Source organism: Anguilla rostrata, chromosome 1 (genome assembly GCF_018555375.3).
Source record: "Anguilla rostrata isolate EN2019 chromosome 1, ASM1855537v3, whole genome shotgun sequence".
In the NCBI taxonomy this organism is placed as follows: Eukaryota; Metazoa; Chordata; class Actinopteri; order Anguilliformes; family Anguillidae; genus Anguilla; species Anguilla rostrata.
Window position 1 is genome coordinate 14340091 of NC_057933.1, and position 18652 is coordinate 14358742.

The window sequence follows — 18652 nt, forward strand, 5'->3', positions numbered from 1 at the left end:
CAAAAGATAATGATGTATGAGGGATTTATGAGGGCTCCTTTGGCCCACAGCAGACTTCACACCGTAAGCTGTGACCACAAAGGTGTTCCGGCAGCAACGCGGTACGCTACCGTGCTAACCACAGGCTGGGGAAATGAACAGAGCTCATGTAATCCACATACAGCTCCCATTTCCCTGCCCCGCCACAGCTTCCTGCTTAAAACCTGATCTCACAACAGCTCCTTGATCTATTCGCTGAGGGCGTATTAGCATATTATGCAAATGACATGCAAAGCAGCCAGAAAGGTCCTGTGAGCAGGGTGCTGAGCGCTGTATGGCTGTGCTATATATAGTGAGCGTGCTCTGAGGCGGTTAGAGGGAAACAGACGTGCAGAGGCTCGGTCCAGCAGCAGATCCCTGCAAACACCTCGGCTGTCTGCGAGGTTTCCATAGCAACGGATGAGGTTGCTCAGATGGGGCTCCAAGCAGGTTCACTTGCACTCTGTCTCGGGAAGGTAGGCTAATCACACATCAGCATTTGGGGAAAAAGTGATTTTGCTCTCTAGCGATTCATTTAGCTTTTAACGACAGGCTACATACTGAGGCCCACCTAAAGGAGCAGTCAGTTTAATCAACAGTACTGCACTCAATCATAACCCTCTCTGAAATCAGTTAACGCCAGGTTTGCATACACAGGATCCTCCCAGTATATGAAAGCATGAGAAGTGTGACAGGAGCAGATAAACATTCATTCGGCAAATACAGTGGGCATGGCTTAATATTGTATTTATGTGATGAGTCACATGGAGTATTTGAGTGAGGTAATGTGTGTGATTGTGTGTAGCCGTGCAGCACTATGGTGTTTATGGGATGGCAGAGAAGTGACAGCGGTGTCGTCTCTGTGTCGGAATCCCCCCCCCCAGCCCCCCCACTCCCGTGCTGTGCCCTGGGGGGAGCTCTCCCAAGGCAACGGCAAATAGGCCACAAGACGTCAGCCCCTGCTCTCCCGCTCCCCGTCTCCATGGCGACGGCCGTGGCAGGAGCTGCACGGAGGAGGCGAGCGCTAGGGCTCCTGCCCGATCTGTTCAGTCCCTCTCTCTCTCTCTCTCTGTCTCTCTCTCTCTCACACACACACACACACACCTCTTCGGCTGCACTCCTGCATACACAAATACGCAGTCCTGTCCCAGCAGTGGCATAACTGCATTAAATAATTTGACTGCTCATTTATGATGGGATTCACTGCAGATTAAAAACTGTCTGTTCAGCACAAAAGGCCGCCATTACAGCACATTGGCCAAGAAAAAACCAAAACATACAAAGACGACTCACTGAAGTAGCTGCTGCTTCTAGATAACACTAGGAGTTGAAATGGGTGTGATCTGAAACTATGGGACAGTCTGTGGTTTTTCCAGCATGCTGTAGCACTGAGTGACTATGTATGAGCGTGTATGTCTTCCTAAAAAGCCGTGGAGCACAGCAATAGCAACATAATCAATGACCTATGTGGCTCATTGAACACTGCCCCCTGCTGGAGCATTCTGAATGCTGCAAGGTGCCAGCAGAAATCAGGCAAAAGGCCCTATGAAAGGCAGTCAGGGAAGATGAGCCGACTGCACAATGCACACACTACACAGGTATTCTCTGCATTCAAAAACTTCGGTTTTATTCATGTTTCTTTAAAACTTAAAAACATGACATCATACACGGGTCCTTTGCTTTGTTGTCCTTTCAGCATTTGGGACATTTTAAAATCACATTCAAGACCGGCATCACTCTTAAGACTGGTTGAGATAACAAAAAAAGTGTGGAATATTGGACATAAGGATAAATTCAAAGGCAAAGAAAGAAAATGGGTATATTGCTGTTAAAACTCCCAAGCAGGAATATGGAAGAGAGCTTTAAAGGGCAAAGATACATATCAGAATAATGACATAAGGTCTGCTCCTTTAATAATTAATCTTACGTTGACAACTTGCGCGGCGCTACGGGCTTCGAAAAAAGAGCCGTTTCAAGTCCCTCCCGCGTTTCTGTGAACACAAGAACAGACGCGCTCAGAACTCTCTGCGCCTACGCGCCCCTCGCGCGTACGCACGTAAGCGGTGTTTCATCGCTGTCTTGACTTTCACACAGAGACCAAAACACTCTTCACTCCGCTTTGATGTTCATCCTTAGATACGCAAGCCTCGCCTTTAAACTTCCAGATTCAAAGTGTTCAAAACCGATTTTCGTCACGCAGCAACTTTTAACACGTCCGGCAGGTTTTAGGTGTTTTTATTTGAAATTCACGTAGAGGTTACAGACCGCAAATCCTGAATGCTGCCCAGCGTTTGATACTCAGTGTTAGTCCATCAAAACGGCATCAGGTTTACTTTCCTTCTGCAATAATCTATTTCACTCTTTCAAAAGCAAGCGTTTAGGACTCAAAATCTCCACGTACTCAGCACACTCGTATGTAAGTACGAGACAATATTCAAATAACATGGTGTCGAGTTTATGAAATGCATATGGAATAGCTTATGATTAATTGAATTACGTTCCTTCTTCTGATAAAGATAAAGACATAATTACGATTCAGTATGAATGATAGACAGTTTATGTTGGGTATACTTTGCAGTCGTTGTGACGAGTGAGATGATGTGCAAGAGGCTGGTTCAAATGCACAGAAATGGACTCTCCGGTTCAAGACCGTGGTGCTGTGTGCCCTCTACTGGTATAAAGTATAACATCAAATAGACACAATCAGTTTTTCCCGCTTTCCGGAACCTTCAATCTCTACAGCACAAAACAACAGGTTTGGCTAGGCCTAACACACCTCCAGTCTGCACGTTTCCAGTGGGATTCACAGATGGTTAATTGATAACAAGATTCTGTTCTCAAAATGATCCAGAACAGATGTGAAGCATGTTATGAATATTTCTCCTTCATACTTACTTAATATTCAGTTACCCTTCATACATATTTATTGACTTATGTAAGTACTGCAATAGAAAAATGTTCCTCACTTCTAGCCTGGAATATCTGTAACTAATCAAACTAAATTATCTGAACAAAGAAACATTCGTTTGATCATTAATAATTTAATAATTTGATTAAGTCAAGCAAATAGATTCACAGGTCTTACTTAATATGACAGTAAACATTTGAATGAGAAGTGAACAAAATGTGCAATAAATTAAATTTAATCCTGTACCAGCCATATACAAACACTGCAGTTGGATCGCCCTATAACTGAATAATATTTAAAAATAAGGCGTTTTCACTTGTATTAGAATGTGAAAATTCGTAAATGAATAAATCATAAATTATAAATGAACATTACCGCTCTGATATTGCAATTGTTTTCAAGTGCAAAGAATATTACACTTATCAATCATAATTCAAAAATCTGTACACACTAGATAAATGAACTAGAACAATATGTACCCATGGCTTAAATACCTATCTTCAAGTAATGTATCACAGTTGCATGATCAAATTTGAAAACTTCCATTGCATTTAATATTAAAACCTACAGACACATAAAAGATCGTCATAAATGGGAATTCCAGGCTTTGTACGTTGAATACTTAGTGACTTCCCACATTAGTAACAGCTGGAGGCATTATCTAGGACAGAGGGCAACAGGAAAGCCCATTGGCCCTGCTTGTGAGAGTATTAATAACAGCCAGAGGGAACGGTGCGACTGCTTCTCCCAGATGAATAACAATACAGAGGCACATTTAGCAGCCCGGTCTCGACACTGAAATCATCAATACAAACAAGGAGACAGAGACAAATACAACCGCTGTCACTGAGACAACGGTCAATCACCCACCAAGCTGGGGGACGGCGGCGCACTGATGAGGAGAGCTGATGAGATGTGTTTTCAAGGCCGTTAAGCTTTCATCTCCCCTGAGCTTTTAAATCCCTTCACAGAGGCACAGCGCCATTTGGACTGTAATTCCAAAACGCGACACTAGGGGGAAGCAAATAACAAGAATGTGCAGCTCCTATGTACAAACGTCCTACTTCCTATGGAATTCTCCGGATAGCGAATGGCTGGAATGCCTTGAAAATGCATATACCAAGAAACACACAAGCTGCTAACTCAATGAATACATCTCATTCAAATTTTAACAAACGTACCTGCATCTATCAGACTACATGTGCCTACCTCATCCAGTCGATATAACACATAGCAAAATCATTTTTAAAAACCACAAGGCAATGTGCAAACAGCAGGAAGCCACACCCACACACTGCATGTGATCTGTTCAGCTGACGATAAACACAAAAATGAAAAAACGGGATCAAAAACAAAATGCATTTTCTGACTATTTCCTTCTTAAATTAAATGCTTTACATGCAATTAATGACAAAAAAAAGTTAACATAAAGACAAATTAAATAATGCACGAACCCAGAACAGTCTATGTCTGCAATTGCACATGCAGGGGAAGAGGGACATTGCTGTTAGGGCTGTTAGATCTGTTAGATATGAAACAAAGTGACGTACAGAGGTGGTGTGTTCCCGCAGGATTAAGGGGACATAGGCGGGTTTGTGATGAAGCATTGTGGGAAAAAGGCTGAAGCACTGATAAGACCTGCTCTTCTCTTCCTTTCACACAAATAAAGCATATCGGGTTACACGGAGGGACAAACAAAGGCTCTAGAAATTGCAAACTAAGCAGTTTTGAACATCAACTTCCCTATCAATATTAAAGTCTCAAATGGAAAATATCATTTTTCCTTTATGAATAATTAAAAGGCACGTCTGAGACAACACCTTCTTGCAAGTTATTAATAGAGACCAGATCTGTGGCCCCAAAACCCACAATGAATCACGGCATTCCGCGAAATGACTTACATATTTGTGTTGCATACAGAGCCATCAAGTAATCCGTGTTTACATCAAAACAACATGAAGACTGCAAAGCACTTTCCCTGTGTTACATACTGACGAGGACTTCAGTCACGCTCACATACGATGCGCACTCAATGCACAGTCACTTTTAATGCCTCATACTGACCTCTAAATATGAATGCAGATGCTTGTCATTATATGGCTGCATCGCCCGTTCCTGTGCAACCCTATTATTTAGTCACCCTTTCACACGCAGTGAAGATAACAACACGTGAATGTGCCTTCAATAACCTCCTCCCTGGAGGCAATTGAGCACTTGATAAACAGATAGGCTTGAGCGCACCATTGTGTATCCAGGACAGGAGAACGGCGGCCAATAAATTCGCTACCTGTGCGATAGCCCAACAGGGCTTCCGCAGAGCAAACAGGAGGCCCGGATCACCACACGCGCTCTCGGCTGTTCACGCGCAGCTAGCGTTCGCTCCGAACACTTAGCGGTTCCATTACGCCACCCGTGTTATTTCCTCTCATTAGGGTGAGGCTTGAATACCGCGATAAAGGAAACCGCCATTAAAGCCTCTCTGAATGCTGTGGCCGGGGTTCTCCATTATCTCTGAACGCAAGGGCGAGAAGCAACAGCCAGGAAGCAGCAGCGTTATTTAACCGGCTTCCTGGCTTCTGGGCTGAACTGTTGACGGTGATCAGTGACCGAACGTTACCCACAGGGAACTTCTGTGGTCTAGGGCAGGGCTGCCCAACCCTGTTCCTGGAGCTCTACCATCCTACAGGTTTTCACTCCTACCCTAACAAAGCACACCTCATTCAACAGCCTAGAGATCTCATTGAGCTGCTAAGCAGTGGAATCAGGTGTGGAAAATTTGGGTTGAAATGAAGACCTACAGGACAGTAGATCTCCAAGAACTGGATTGAGCAGCACTGGGTCTAGAACATTATTAATAGAATGACTGGGAGACCTGATCTGTGCTTTGAGCACACACTCTGGGCAAAGTGTGGAAGTCAGCACTGGAAGGAACTCCAACAAAGAAGGCTGTAAAAACAGAAGATGTTGTTCACACTGTCATACAGTGTTAATTGAATGGGCAACTATGATGTGCCTGTTGGAGCTCCTCTGTTTAACACACAGGCAGGAGTGGAAACTCAAGAGAGCTCAGTGTGGCAGAGGTCAGCGAGACCGCATTTTGTGTTGTACACTGAGGTAGATGCCACAGTCACGCTATTCTCCCTAGCCCCTTAAAACCCTGCACCATATTCTGCGTACCCTGATCCTCTGATAACGAAGGGACCACCTGACACGGTCACGTGACACGGTGAAGCCATTTAAGGTGGATGAGATGAAGTCAGACAGAGAGAGAAAGATGTGCGGTGGAAAAAGGCACCCTGGAGGCAGCACATGGAACAGACGTAGGAGACATGAGGCTCCCTCTGCGGATCTGCTCTGGGTACACAGCCAATGAAACGCCACGTTTCTCCGTTCAGACCGAAGGTTTCCTGCTAAGCTCTCCTCAGTGCCGGCCTGTCAGTGCAGAGGCACTCCACCTCAGGCAAAGCCACGTCCTCAGCCCAGCCTCTGAGTCACAAGAGCCCAGTAATTACAGCAGGGCATCCAGGCCTCCTCAGCCCAGCCCAACTTTGGGCAGACCCAGTCCAGACCCTACGGGCCTGCCTGAAGGATGGGACCGTCCTGTCCACTCTTAACATTTCCTCATTCTCCCAGATGCCTCTGTCTGCGCTGGCTTTATTGACAGATGACCTCACCTCAGAGCATTCCAGCTAGAGGACAGACTCCAAGAGAGGCTCACTGGGCATTAGAATCACAAGCTTGGGTAGAAGCACATGAGAATAGCCTTGACTACGGCATATGTGCTGACCTATCAGAGCATATTGAGTATGAGGAGCTGAAGCAGAGCTGCATATGTCCTGACCTATCAGAGCTTATTGAGTATGAGGAGCTGAAGCAGAGCTGCATATGTCCTGACCTATCAGAGCATATTGAATATGAGGAGCTGAAGCAGAGCTGCATATGTCCTGACCTATCAGAGCTTACTGAGTACATGAGGAGCTGAAGCAGGGCTGCGTATGTCCTGACCTATCAGAGCTTACTGAGTACATGAGGAGCTGAAGCAGGGCTGCGTATGTCCTGACCTATCAGAGCTTACTGAGTACATGAGGAGCTGAAGCAGGGCTGCATATGTCCTGACCTATCAGAGCTTACTGAGTATATGAGGAGCTGAAGCAGGGCTGCGTATGTCCTGACCTATCAGAGCTTAGTGAGTACATGAGGAGCTGAAGCAGGGCTGGATGTCTGACCTATCAGAGCTGAGTACATGAGGACTGAAGCAGGTGCGTATGTCCTGACCTATCAGGCTACTGAGTACAGAGGAGCTGAAGCAGCTGCGTATGTCCTGACCTATCAGAGCTACTGAGTACATGAGGACTAGCGGCGCATATGTCGACCTATCAGAGCTACTGAGTACTGAGGAGCTGAAGCAGGTGCGATGTCGACCATCAGGCTTAGATATATGGGCAAGCAGGTGCATGTCGACCTATCAGAGCTACAGTCATGAGGCTGAACAGGCTCGTTGTCTGACTATCGGCTTAGTGGTTGAAGAGCTGAGCAGGGTGCAGGCTTCACGGGAGCAAGATCCACAGAGCATTCGTACGCTGAGTGACCATCTCCGAGGCCGCTAGGTACGAGGAAACGCTTCGCAGAACGCAGTCAAGTAAGTTGCCACCTGAAATGACTACCGACACTGGCTAACGGCACTGCAACGTGGCACTCATGACAGCAGTCATGCTCAGTCTGTAAGGCTGTAGCTCAGAAATACAGACTAAGGAACATACAGTGAGTATAACGGGACTGTAGTAGATAAATACAGATAGTGAAAACACCATGGACAGAGAAGACAGACATGTTGTATAAGGAATAATCTCAATCCTCTGGTCTCTGTTTAACAAACTTCCTCAGGGCCACAGTACTCAGCTGTGTATCACAGGCGAAAGACTGCACAACTTCCCCCTACTCATGTGTTCCAGACAAGAAAAAATACATCCACCTCAGCAGTAAACATCAAAGGTCCATGTTTAGCAGGTGTAAGCCAACATGAAAAAGACCAGAGTTACACGGACGGGTTCACTAGGAGACAGCAGGATCTGACCTTTCTGCTTGCTGAAGCCCTGTAGGAAGGCTGGAGCCGCGGCCCCTCCCTCCAGCTCCCTCTTCCCCTCGCTGGCTCGCCTCGTCTTCCAGCCTGGCTCCTCCTCCGGCGGGGGCTGCTCCACCCGCACCTCCGGGGGCACCACCGCCGAGGGGGGCTTGGGCTTGGCGGCCGGGGCGTCGCCCGTGCCGACGGAGCTCTGGCTCCTGTCGCTGGCCTGAGTCTCCCTGGCGGCGCTGGCCGGGGGCACCACGGGGGCGGGGACGGAGGCGGGGATTGGGGCGGGGCTGGGGGCGGGGGCGGGGGCGGCGGTGAAGGAGTAGGCCAGGGGGGCGTCGGCTCCCCGGCCTTTGGGGGCGGGGGAGTCCTGCTCCCTCTTGGGGCTCTCCTCGGAGGCCGAGGAGGCGTCGCAGGACTCGATGATGAGCTCGCTGTCCAGCTCCGCCTCCCTCTCCTCGCGCAGGATGCTGTACTGGACGGAGGGGGCGGGGAGAGGGGCCGGGGCGGGGCCGAAGCTGGCGTACCCGGCGCCGGGGGGCGGCGGGCGGGACGACGGCTCCTCGGACACCAGCTCGATCTCCGAGTCGCCCGATTCCGCGCTGCTGCCGTCCTCCTGGGACGGGCGAGGTTTGGACGCCCTCTTGGCTTTTCCCTGGGGGCCGGGCTGCCTCAGGGAGCCAGAAGAGGGCAGTGCTGAGCTGAAAGCCCTATCGCTGGCCGAACCCACCAGCTTCACTTCACGGGCCTGGAACAGAGGATCCGGGAAATCCTCTTCTGTGAAGACAGAGAGAAAGAGAGAGAGAAGAAGAGAGAGGGACAAAAAGGAAAGAAGTAAATGAGAAAAGAGTTGTTTGCAGACCTATCAGAGACCTCCCCTGCAGATCTCTCGCTGGGCACCAGCAGCCTGACAGATTCCACGTGCAGAGACACAAGGAGCCTGCTGTGAGAACACACATGCCCACCTGCAGTGACTCCTCCCTTTCAGCCTGCTACTACTGAACCCCACTGAGCCCTCAGCATGTAGCGCACCTGCCTGTTCGGCTGCCAGGAAACCCCCCCCCCCTTTAGCTCAGGTGAACACTGCGATGGCGCATATCGGCCGGTCGTGCTCTGAAAGCGAGGGAGGGGGCGCGGTTACCGAGCGGGGGCGTCACGGAGCCGGGGCTGTCGTCCTCGGGCTCGGAGAGCGTGACGGTGGGGACCCCCTCCAGGCCCAGGCTCAGGATGCTCTCCCGCTCGGAGACCTGCGGGCGGGCCTCGGAGGCGGGGGCGGCGGGGGTCTCCGTCAGGGTGATCTTGATGGGGCTGGCCGTCTGCGGGGTGCCCAGCGCGCGGTAGGACTGGTAGTCCGACGGCTCCTCGTCCGACGGGTCCTCCACGTAGGGGAAGGCGTGCGAGTCCAGCGCGGGCCCCAGGGTCTCCACCGGGGGGCTCTTCTCCAGGTAGGGCCCCGGGCCGGCGGGGCCCGTCTCCGGCTGCCGGGGCCGCGCCTCCTCGCCGCGGCTCATGTCCATGTAGTTGTAGGCCTCCATCTTCTCCGACTCCAGCAGGTTCTTGGCCACGTCGATGGACTCGCCGGGGGTCATCTCGATGCCCGAGTCGGAGTTGAACGCGCCGTGCGACTCCGGGCTGGGGACGCGGTCCCGGGCCGGGGGGGGCGGGAATTTCTGCGCCTCCCCCCCCATGTCCCCCGAGAAGTAGGAGGTGTCCCGCTGAAAGGAGTAGTTCTGGCTGGAGAGCAGGGAAGTGTAGAGGTCCCCGTCATTGTCTGTGGACTTCATTAGCAAATCCAGGTCTGAGTCACCTGAGGGGGAAGAGACACACTGAGTCAGCATGCATACAGCTCCCTTTAAGAGAACAAGGTTAAAACACCAGGGCCTCCTCAAGATTTTATGACAGAATGGTGCTGAGGTGTCCGTCATAATATCAAATGCAGGCATCGCTAAATAGCAATGAATGAGGAACCCTGAACCGCAAAACCCTCCCACACCCAGGGAGATGCAATCGCCACTTACGCATCACCCTGTGGAGCTACCGGCCACAGTGCCAATTTGATCTGAGGCCATGACGCTCATCTATGCACCACAGCGTGGTGCCTTAACCGAATGAGCCACCCAGCAGTCTGTAACACTACTGTGTAACACTGGGAGTGGGGAGTGGGGAGTGGGTCTGCAAGATTACTGTGCAACACCAGGCGTGAGGACTGGGGCAGCATGTGCATCTTGTAGTGAGCGCATTAAGCACATTACTGTGTAACACCGGGCACAGTGCAGATTACTGTAAAGGCTGAACGGCTGTGCATCGGAAAATGAACTCACATGAAGCGTAACAGTGAACACCGAGGAGGCACATTAGCAGTAACATTACTGTGTAACGGGAACTGGGAGATGTGGAACTTGGAAACAGCGTGAGGACTGGCAGCTGTAAGAGTCTTACTGTGTAACACCAGGCGTGAGGACTGGGGCAGCATGTAAGCAGTAACATTACTGTGTAACACCAGGACAGGGGACTGTGTGAACTGTGTGAATAATAAGAAAAGAGAGGAATTTCGGGGGAAGGGGAGGGGGCTGCACAGAGCCCACTTGTGGCTTGGGCCTGGGTTAGACAAACAAAGACTGTTCAACACAAACCCATCCTGGCAGCCTCAAATCCTCTTTGGGGGGGGGGGGGGGCAAGGGACGAATGGGTGGTGTTATTCCCCTCGTATCTCCAGGATCTCCTGTGATCTCTTCTGACATCACCCCAGCATGCACCCCGCACCGTGCCAGGTTTGCATACGTTATTTTTGAAAAACACGCCAACTTTGCGGCCACTCACCCCGCATCACTGGCAATGTACACGACAACAGAGGACAGTCACGCACAAATCAAGGTCGTGTTACCTCATCAGCCACAAACTGGTTAACCCCACCCGCAACTCTCCTGGATGAAAGAATAATCTCTTGTTTATACATATTTATATATATATATCTCTCTTGTGGATGAACACAATCCAGGCCTAACTTGGGAGGGAGTGAAATCTACAATCACAGGCAGAAAAGAATGAATCTACAATCGCAGGCAGAAAAGAATGAATGAATCATGAATCTGTGATACTGGCAAAATGGACCGTGACAAGATACAAGTTGAGCCAAAGCATCAATAGACATGAATTTGTTCATTTTCCACATCTCAATTTACTACAGTACAAAATTGCATAAGTGCAGGGCAGATTATAGGGAACATAAACATTGAGTGTGTCATAAGGCAGCTGGAGAAATGTTTATCATCTCACAGGACAGCTGGTAAAGAAGAGCCTCGCGATATATAATAATCCTCCTGCATCCTCCAAGACACGAGCCTTCACTTAAAGCCATTTGGACATTCCCTTGGCAACACGGTCGGTATCACACTCTCAAATTACTGCCATCTGGTTGACTTTGTGTGTGATACTTGCCCAAGGCGATCGTGGATAGGAGCTCTCCTTCAAATGGATTCAGCGGAGACAGTCAGATTCTGACTTCAGACAGTCCTGCCTGTTCCTTGGCATCCCAAACACCAAATCAGACCCACCCAAGAAGAAGCTGAATGCAGAAGCCTGCATTAATGACTCCATGACCACGCTGATAACATCTTTAGTGGGAAACAGCATGGCGTTTAGAGATGTGGAGATCCTCCTTGCATTCAGGTTCCTCAAGTGGACCTGCCTATCTAGCTGCATGTTTTGTCAGATTTTTTATTTTTTTACATTTTGTGGTATGTGAAACCCCACAACAACATGCCAGTGAGCTAGCCCAATATAAATAGCAGCTTTTTGAACCCATTCAAAAGTAACATAATTATGTGGGCAAATGAGCAATTAGCCCCGCTGATCTCTCTTGCTCGCAGGCACAGTGGTGTAGGTTTATGAGCAAGGATTAAAGTCCAGTCAATCTCATCTGTAGCCCTAAGCCCGAAAAATACAATGGGGAAAAAAGGACTAATGAGCTAGGCTGTCTTTGCTAACGGGCTGAAAAGTAGCATTGTTGGATTCTTCTATTTGAACTGGGCTAATTAAACAGTACCTTCAAGCTTCAGTTCAGTTTAAAGACTGGGTCTTTAAACAATCCAGACAAGACGTGGAATTATAAAGGTCCTTTTACAAAAAAAGCGAATGCAATTCATATCTATATCTGACGACAGTCACGTTAGCAATATTACCCTACTGAGAGCCAAACCTGCACTTCTATCCTTTATTTAGTACAATGGCTGTGAAATTAGACGCCTGTGTCTAACAATAACATTGTCTTAAATTATTGCCTTTATCTGTCATTGATACAAGGTGCAGTGCGGTAACGCACATACCACTTTAAAGCTTAGACTTCGCACTTCGTTGAAAAAAACCCATCTCAGTAAAACCACTAGAGATAACAAAATAAATATTAAGCCAGTCCTCTTCCCCAAAGGAGGGCTGCAACTGACACCCCAGGTTGATGATGACGGTATTTTATAATCCAGTAACTGTCAGCAACAACTCAAACAACTGCTAACCCTGTAGGATCAGGGAATTTGGTCGGTTTGGTACAAATATGCTCTTTATTTCAAGCTTTGAATCTTGTCTGTACTGCATATAGTCTTGGAGACAATGGGGTTTATTTAAAACGGGGGATTCTTACCACACTCCCTGGGTTTAAAGTGGAGTTTAAGGCGTCAATCTTTAAGTATGACAGCCACTGAAGCGCTCCACAGTTGATTGTGTACTGCGGCAGCGAAGGCTGGTGTCCCACAGTACGGACGCCTGAAAGGAAGACCTCAGTTTGAATGCAGCGCGCTGGAAGTGTGTAAATAGACCCCAGTGGTCTTCTGAAGGGTCCTTGAGGCCACTTGGGCAGCGCTTGGCGGAGACAGTTCACAGCAGACTCTGACGGCTCCTTCAGACACACCTTTCAGGTGTTGGGTTTTTTTTTTTTTCTTTTGCGGCACATTTGACTGCAGGCAAGTAGAGGAATAATGGGTCCATACCCTTGTTTAGGGGTTCATTTTAAAGGAATATTTCACTTTGGTATAACACAAGTAATGTGTGTGTGTGTGGTGCTTACCCCATTGTATTTGCTTAGCGTGAATACTAGCATCATCAGCTGTCCCTACTGACCGTTAACAGCATTGCCGGTCTTCCTAGGTTTTCCGGTTCTCAATTCACTCCCATTCATTTTCACGACCTTGCTCAAATTAACAGTTTTAAAGCACAAATAAACTATGAAGGACAATAGATGTAATTCAGCAGCCTATGATGTACACTTGAGCATGACAACATATTTACATGGGTGTGTGCATAACAAAAAACAAACTATGGCTTGCTGCATTTCTCTATTTCTGAAAATAGTTTATCTATCACTAATCTAAACCTGGAAACTGCTTATATCAGCTACAAAAACTTGGACCTCTTGCCTTAAGTAATCTCTTTTTATCAATCTATTATGCTCCATAGTTAGTTTGTGCTTTAAAACTTAACTTTTGCAAGGCTGAGAAAATTAATTGTGAATTGGGAACCAGAAAACCAGTAAGAACAGCGATGGTAACTGATACTGCTAGCATTCACGCTATGCAAGCTCGTGTACCCTTTAAGAGTGGTGACAACAATGTTGTTTATTATGACAGTGTATTTATAACACCAGAACTAACAAGTTTGCAGAGTGATAAATCTGATGCTTTCTTGGTAACATTTCGCATTTTTTCAAATGCAATGAATAATTTGCATGGCTAATACACAATAAATATTCAAAAGCCCCAAAATAGGTTGTCTTCTCTTTAATATCTGAATACATAACGATCACAAATTAACATGGCTACCCATTTCGCAGTAAAAACACAGCCTAGAGCAGAGCTCTACAGTGCTCCATTTTAGGAGCATTTGCTCCTGAAAATTGATGTGTAGTAATTGGCTAAATAATTTGGAAGCGCATCTACTAATTAGGATACATTAGTGCGCTCCTAAATTTCACAATTTAGGAGGATGTGCTCCTTTGAAAAACTGTTAGCATAGAGCCCTGCATGAGCGTTCCTCAGTTTTCTTGTGAAAAGCATGGTACTGTCTTCTGATGTTCAAATCAAAGGGTTATTATAACAACCCATAAAAACACAAACTCTCTACAACCATTGGTAAAAAAAACAAATAATTAATCAATATAAAACTAAGCTTCACAGTTTTATGATTTCATATGATTAAGACATCTACTAAATTTGAGGTCAAAAAAAATACGTGCGTTAAAAGGAAACAAAGGTTGGCTGATTTACAAACCATTCTGAGCCCTCCGTGTGCTATCAAAAGCAAGCTAAGGTGTGACCAATCCTACTGAGGGGTACACAGCCAGTACAGGAAGAACACCGAGAGCTCATCTCCCAGCCTTATCATAAACAGACATCCTCAGCGACCTCCTCGCTCCCAAAATAACAGCCGAGCACCCTCTCTCAGCCTCCACAGCGGGGTGTCGTCAGACTAAAGGAGACAGAAAGAGATGTCAAAAGAGGGTGTGAACTTGAAAGTGAAATGTTTTTTTTTTTGCTTTTGTTTTGTTTTTTTTTCCCAGATGCTGCAGTAGCAATCTAGGTCACAACTCCAGGGCACCTTGCTTGGGTTGGCGGTCCGAGAGCATACCGAGGGTGAGGTAATGTAGGAACACACGCGTTCTGCCCCTGGAGGACTGCAGCCATTGTATCTCTCAGCTCCACTGTGAATACTGCAACCTGTAACCCAATACGACTGCAGGAATTACATTACACTGCTTTCTGCGCACAGCCACTGCATCCATCTTCACACGGCACCAGATCTAGCCTAGCCTCCCCCCCCTCTCTCTCTCTCTACCTCTCTCTACCTCTCTTGCTCTCTCTCTCTCTCTCTCTCTCTCTCTCATGTCCTACATATCTTATTAAGTGGGTATCTTGGGAATTCTATTTTTAACCTCCTGCAAGTGCATCAGAGAAGGCTGCAGAGATAATCCGGTTCTTCATACCTCGAAAGGTGCATGCCTATGCAGCAAGATGCTCTTTCTGGTTTCTGCATACTGCTTTCTCTTCTAAGACCAAACACCGCAGTCGTGCTCGACTGCGAGCGCACACGGAGATGTCATAGGGAAACTCAGACGGTCCAGCTGTTTGTAACTGCAGATGTGTGCTGGCATCCTTATTCTCTCTATATATATATATATATATATATGTAAGGCTGACGCTGTCTCCCTGACTCCCTGGAGCAGAAGCGTTGACTGTGACCCACAGCCGGTTCCGCCTGTGCCACTTATGACTAATGCAATCACGGCAGGAGTCACACGCAGCAACCTGTGCACTGATTGGAGGATCTTCCAATGCAGAGTGATATCTGAGAGTCTAAGTGGACTATAATAATCACCCTGGCCCATTATCAGCCTTACCTCCCACACCCTTTCCAGCATGCCACTGACACATCGGGGTCAGAGGGCACAGGGACAGCCACACCCCCCTCCCCCCACCACCACCACCACCACACTCTCACACCGTCAGCCCACGGCCCCGCCACGCGAACGTGAGTCACGCCTGGATTCTGCCACCGCCGACAGGGAGGGGGCGTGAAGGAGCGCGAGCGGGGAGGGAGATGACGCTCGGCTTGACCGCCCGCCGCCGGTGAGGGTGGAGGACCGGCAGGCTGCGTAAGCTGTGTGAAGAGAGGGAAGAGAGGGCAGGCTGGGTACACTGTGTGAAGAGAGGAGAGAGAGGCCCGGCTGGGTAAGCTGTGTGAAGAGAGGGAAGAGAGGCCAGGCTGGGTACACTGTGTGAAGAGAGGAGAGAGAGGCCAGGCTGGGTACGCTGTGTGAAGAGAGGAGAGAGAGGCCAGGCTGGGTACACTGTGTGAAGAGAGGGAAGAGAGGCCAGGCTGGGTACACTGTGTGAAGAGAGGAGAGAGAGGCCAGGCTGGGTACGCTGTGTGAAGAGAGGGAAGAGAGGCCAGGCTGGGTACGCTGTGTGAAGAGAGGGAAGAGAGGCCAGGCTGGGTAAGCTGTGTGAAGAGAGGGAAGAGAGGCCAGGCTGGGTAAGCTGTGTGAAGAGAGGGAAGAGAGGCCAGGCTGGGTACACTGTGTGAAGAGAGGGAAGAGAGGGCAGGCTGGGTACACTGTGTGAAGAGAGGGAAGAGAGGGCAGGCTGCGTACGCTGTGTGAAGAGAGGGAAGAGAGGGCAGGCTGCGTAAGCTGTGTGAAGAGAGGGAAGAGAGGGCAGGCTGGGTACGCTGTGTGAAGAGAGGGAAGAGAGGGCAGGCTGCGTAAGCTGTGTGAAGAGAGGGAAGAGAGGGCAGGCTGCGTAAGCTGTGTGAAGAGAGGGCAGGCTGGGTACACTGTGTGAAGAGAGGGAAGAGAGGCCAGGCTGGGTCAGAAGACCGGGGCAGGGAGGCCTGTTCCCCAGGCTGCTGTCCGTCAGGGGTCCCCCAAACAGCAGCGGGCCCGGCGGGGATGTCAGCGACTCGTTCGGCAGAGTCAGGGAAATAAAACCAGGGCCTGCTGCAGGGTACCAAGCGTCTTCATGGTCCCACTCTGCCTCCTCTGCTCCACCAGCGCACCTCACAGCAGTGAAGAGCAGCCACAATGCTCCTCTCTTCAGACTCTACCTTTAAGACTAACTTTAACACTGCACTCCCCTGCAGGGCAATCTCCAATCTCGGATCTTTTATGTAACTCCTGTATCTTGTATCTTGATCTTCTAGCACTTTCACATTCCAATTGCAGCAGTCATACCACCATGCACCCTGCTCCTACCGAATAGGCTGAAGCTAAGCAAGTCTGGGCTTGGTCAGTACTTGGATGAGATACCTCCTGGGAAAGCGTATTTGCTGCTGGAAGTGGTATTGGCGGGCCAGCAGGGGGCAATCTTCCCTCTGGTCGAATAAACCCCAAGGCCCTAGTGCAGTGATGGGGACACCGTGTTGTAAGAGATGTCGACTTTTAGATGACCCGTTAAACCGAGGTCCTGACTCACTGTGGTCATTAAGGACCCCATGACACTCATTGCAAAGAGCAGGGGGTTCCCTGGGGTCCTGGCTAAATTCTAAATCTGGCTCTCTCAAACTTTCCACCTAATTATCCCGATTTAATTAGCTAAAACTTGTTCTTTCCCCCTCCACCTCAGCAAACGTAGTGAGCGTTCTGGCGCAAAATGGCTGCTGTGCATCACCCAGCTGGGTGCTACACATTGGTGGTGGGTAAGGTGAGTTCCCCCTCAGCACTGTAAAGCACTTTGAGCATCTGGAAAAGTGTATTATAAATGAAATATTTCATTCATTCATTCATGTTGCACTAGTATCTTCATCTTGATGTAGTTCTTTTGTAATCATATCTCTTGTAATAATGCCTCACATTTAGCTAAAGCCAGAGCTTTACTGCTTAAACTACACTTGATGTTCATGGCTATGGACAGATGCTACTTCATGAAAATTGTACTTTTATCAGACTTGTGCTTGCATTCGTTTCAATGACCCTCAGTATACACTGACTGCATGTCGCTTTGCATAAAAGCCAAATAAAATGTAACGTATTGTAATGTAAAATGCAACTCTACATAAAAAACTCTCCTTTGAAACAGCAGTAGATGAACAGAGTCTGGTCATTTAATTAAACCCAACAATCTCCTAGCCCTCTCTCCATGTCAGAATCTGAACTTTGAGTACTGCAATGAGACCATGACGGCTCACCTCCCATACCTGCTGCCTTCATTCACTGAGGCAATATAAGAAAAGAAGGAGAAATTTGTCTATTATCCTGTGGAAACTGTTAGCAATCTGAATTTAGGAAAAAAGAATTCTCCTTCAGAATCCACTGACTAGAAGACGGTATCATGTCCACCGGCTGTGTTAAGACATGTACCTCCTTGTTTGATCGATAATACATTTGAATAAATTTGAAGAAGTGCACGGATACAGAGCCAAAGTTCTTACAAAAACTTAACCGATGAGTGTTTTTTTTACCATCAGCAGTATTTCCTTTAGGGAAACAAATCCACACTGAAGGATCACATTGAGCAAATCTTTATTATGCTGTTTGATGAGACACTGAAAAACTTTTCTTCAAAGTCTTCGCTAAGCGTGGCGTGATCTGCACCCGTGCTGCTGATCTAATGCTAAGCTGTCAGTTAGCCGTGTCTGCGTCAGCAGCCTGTCTGCTCCCTGCATTCTCCGCCCTGCCTGCCTACAGCACACCTGCTTCCTCTGCCTCCGTCCCTAATGATGCAGCTCTCAGGCGACTCAGTGCACTGCTGCTGCACTGCTTACTGTCAGGCAGTGGCATGAGTGATGCCTTCCCCAGCTGAAGAGAAATGTCTCAAGAGTGCTGGGAAACATCCTGGTGAGATACCCGCTTGGTCAGGAGCTAGCGCTATCATGAGAACATTCTGAAAAATAGTTTTAGAATGTACTCATTGCTCCACAGACATTCTGTCCCAAGTCACATTCTGGACATGTTGCTCACAAGCTCACTGGTAACAAACCCTGATGGTTATCATTCAGTCATGAAGAAACACCATGGAGGATTTTATAAAATGTTTTCTAGCTGGAAAAACAAAATTGAATAACATTCTACGAACATTCCTGCCATGTTCCTCGAAATGTAAACATACCTCACAAGGGACATTCAGGAAACCAGATGGAACTGGCACGTTGGGAATGTTTACCAGAACTTTCTG

The 18652-nt window shown here is 48.2% G+C and overlaps 1 protein-coding gene across 1 annotated transcript in view; it reads right to left on the reverse strand.

The window, feature by feature from the left end:
* The window catches only part of rtn1a (reticulon 1a), a 50450-nt gene that overhangs the window by 13330 nt on the left and 18468 nt on the right, over positions 1 to 18652 (reverse strand). Inside the window, exons 3-4 of the mRNA XM_064323658.1 lie at positions 9139 to 9804; positions 8001 to 8774 (exon numbers count right to left, since the gene is read on the reverse strand). Coding sequence (XP_064179728.1) covers positions 8001 to 8774; positions 9139 to 9804 — 1440 coding nt within the window. The remainder of the gene's footprint in view (positions 1 to 8000; positions 8775 to 9138; positions 9805 to 18652) is intronic.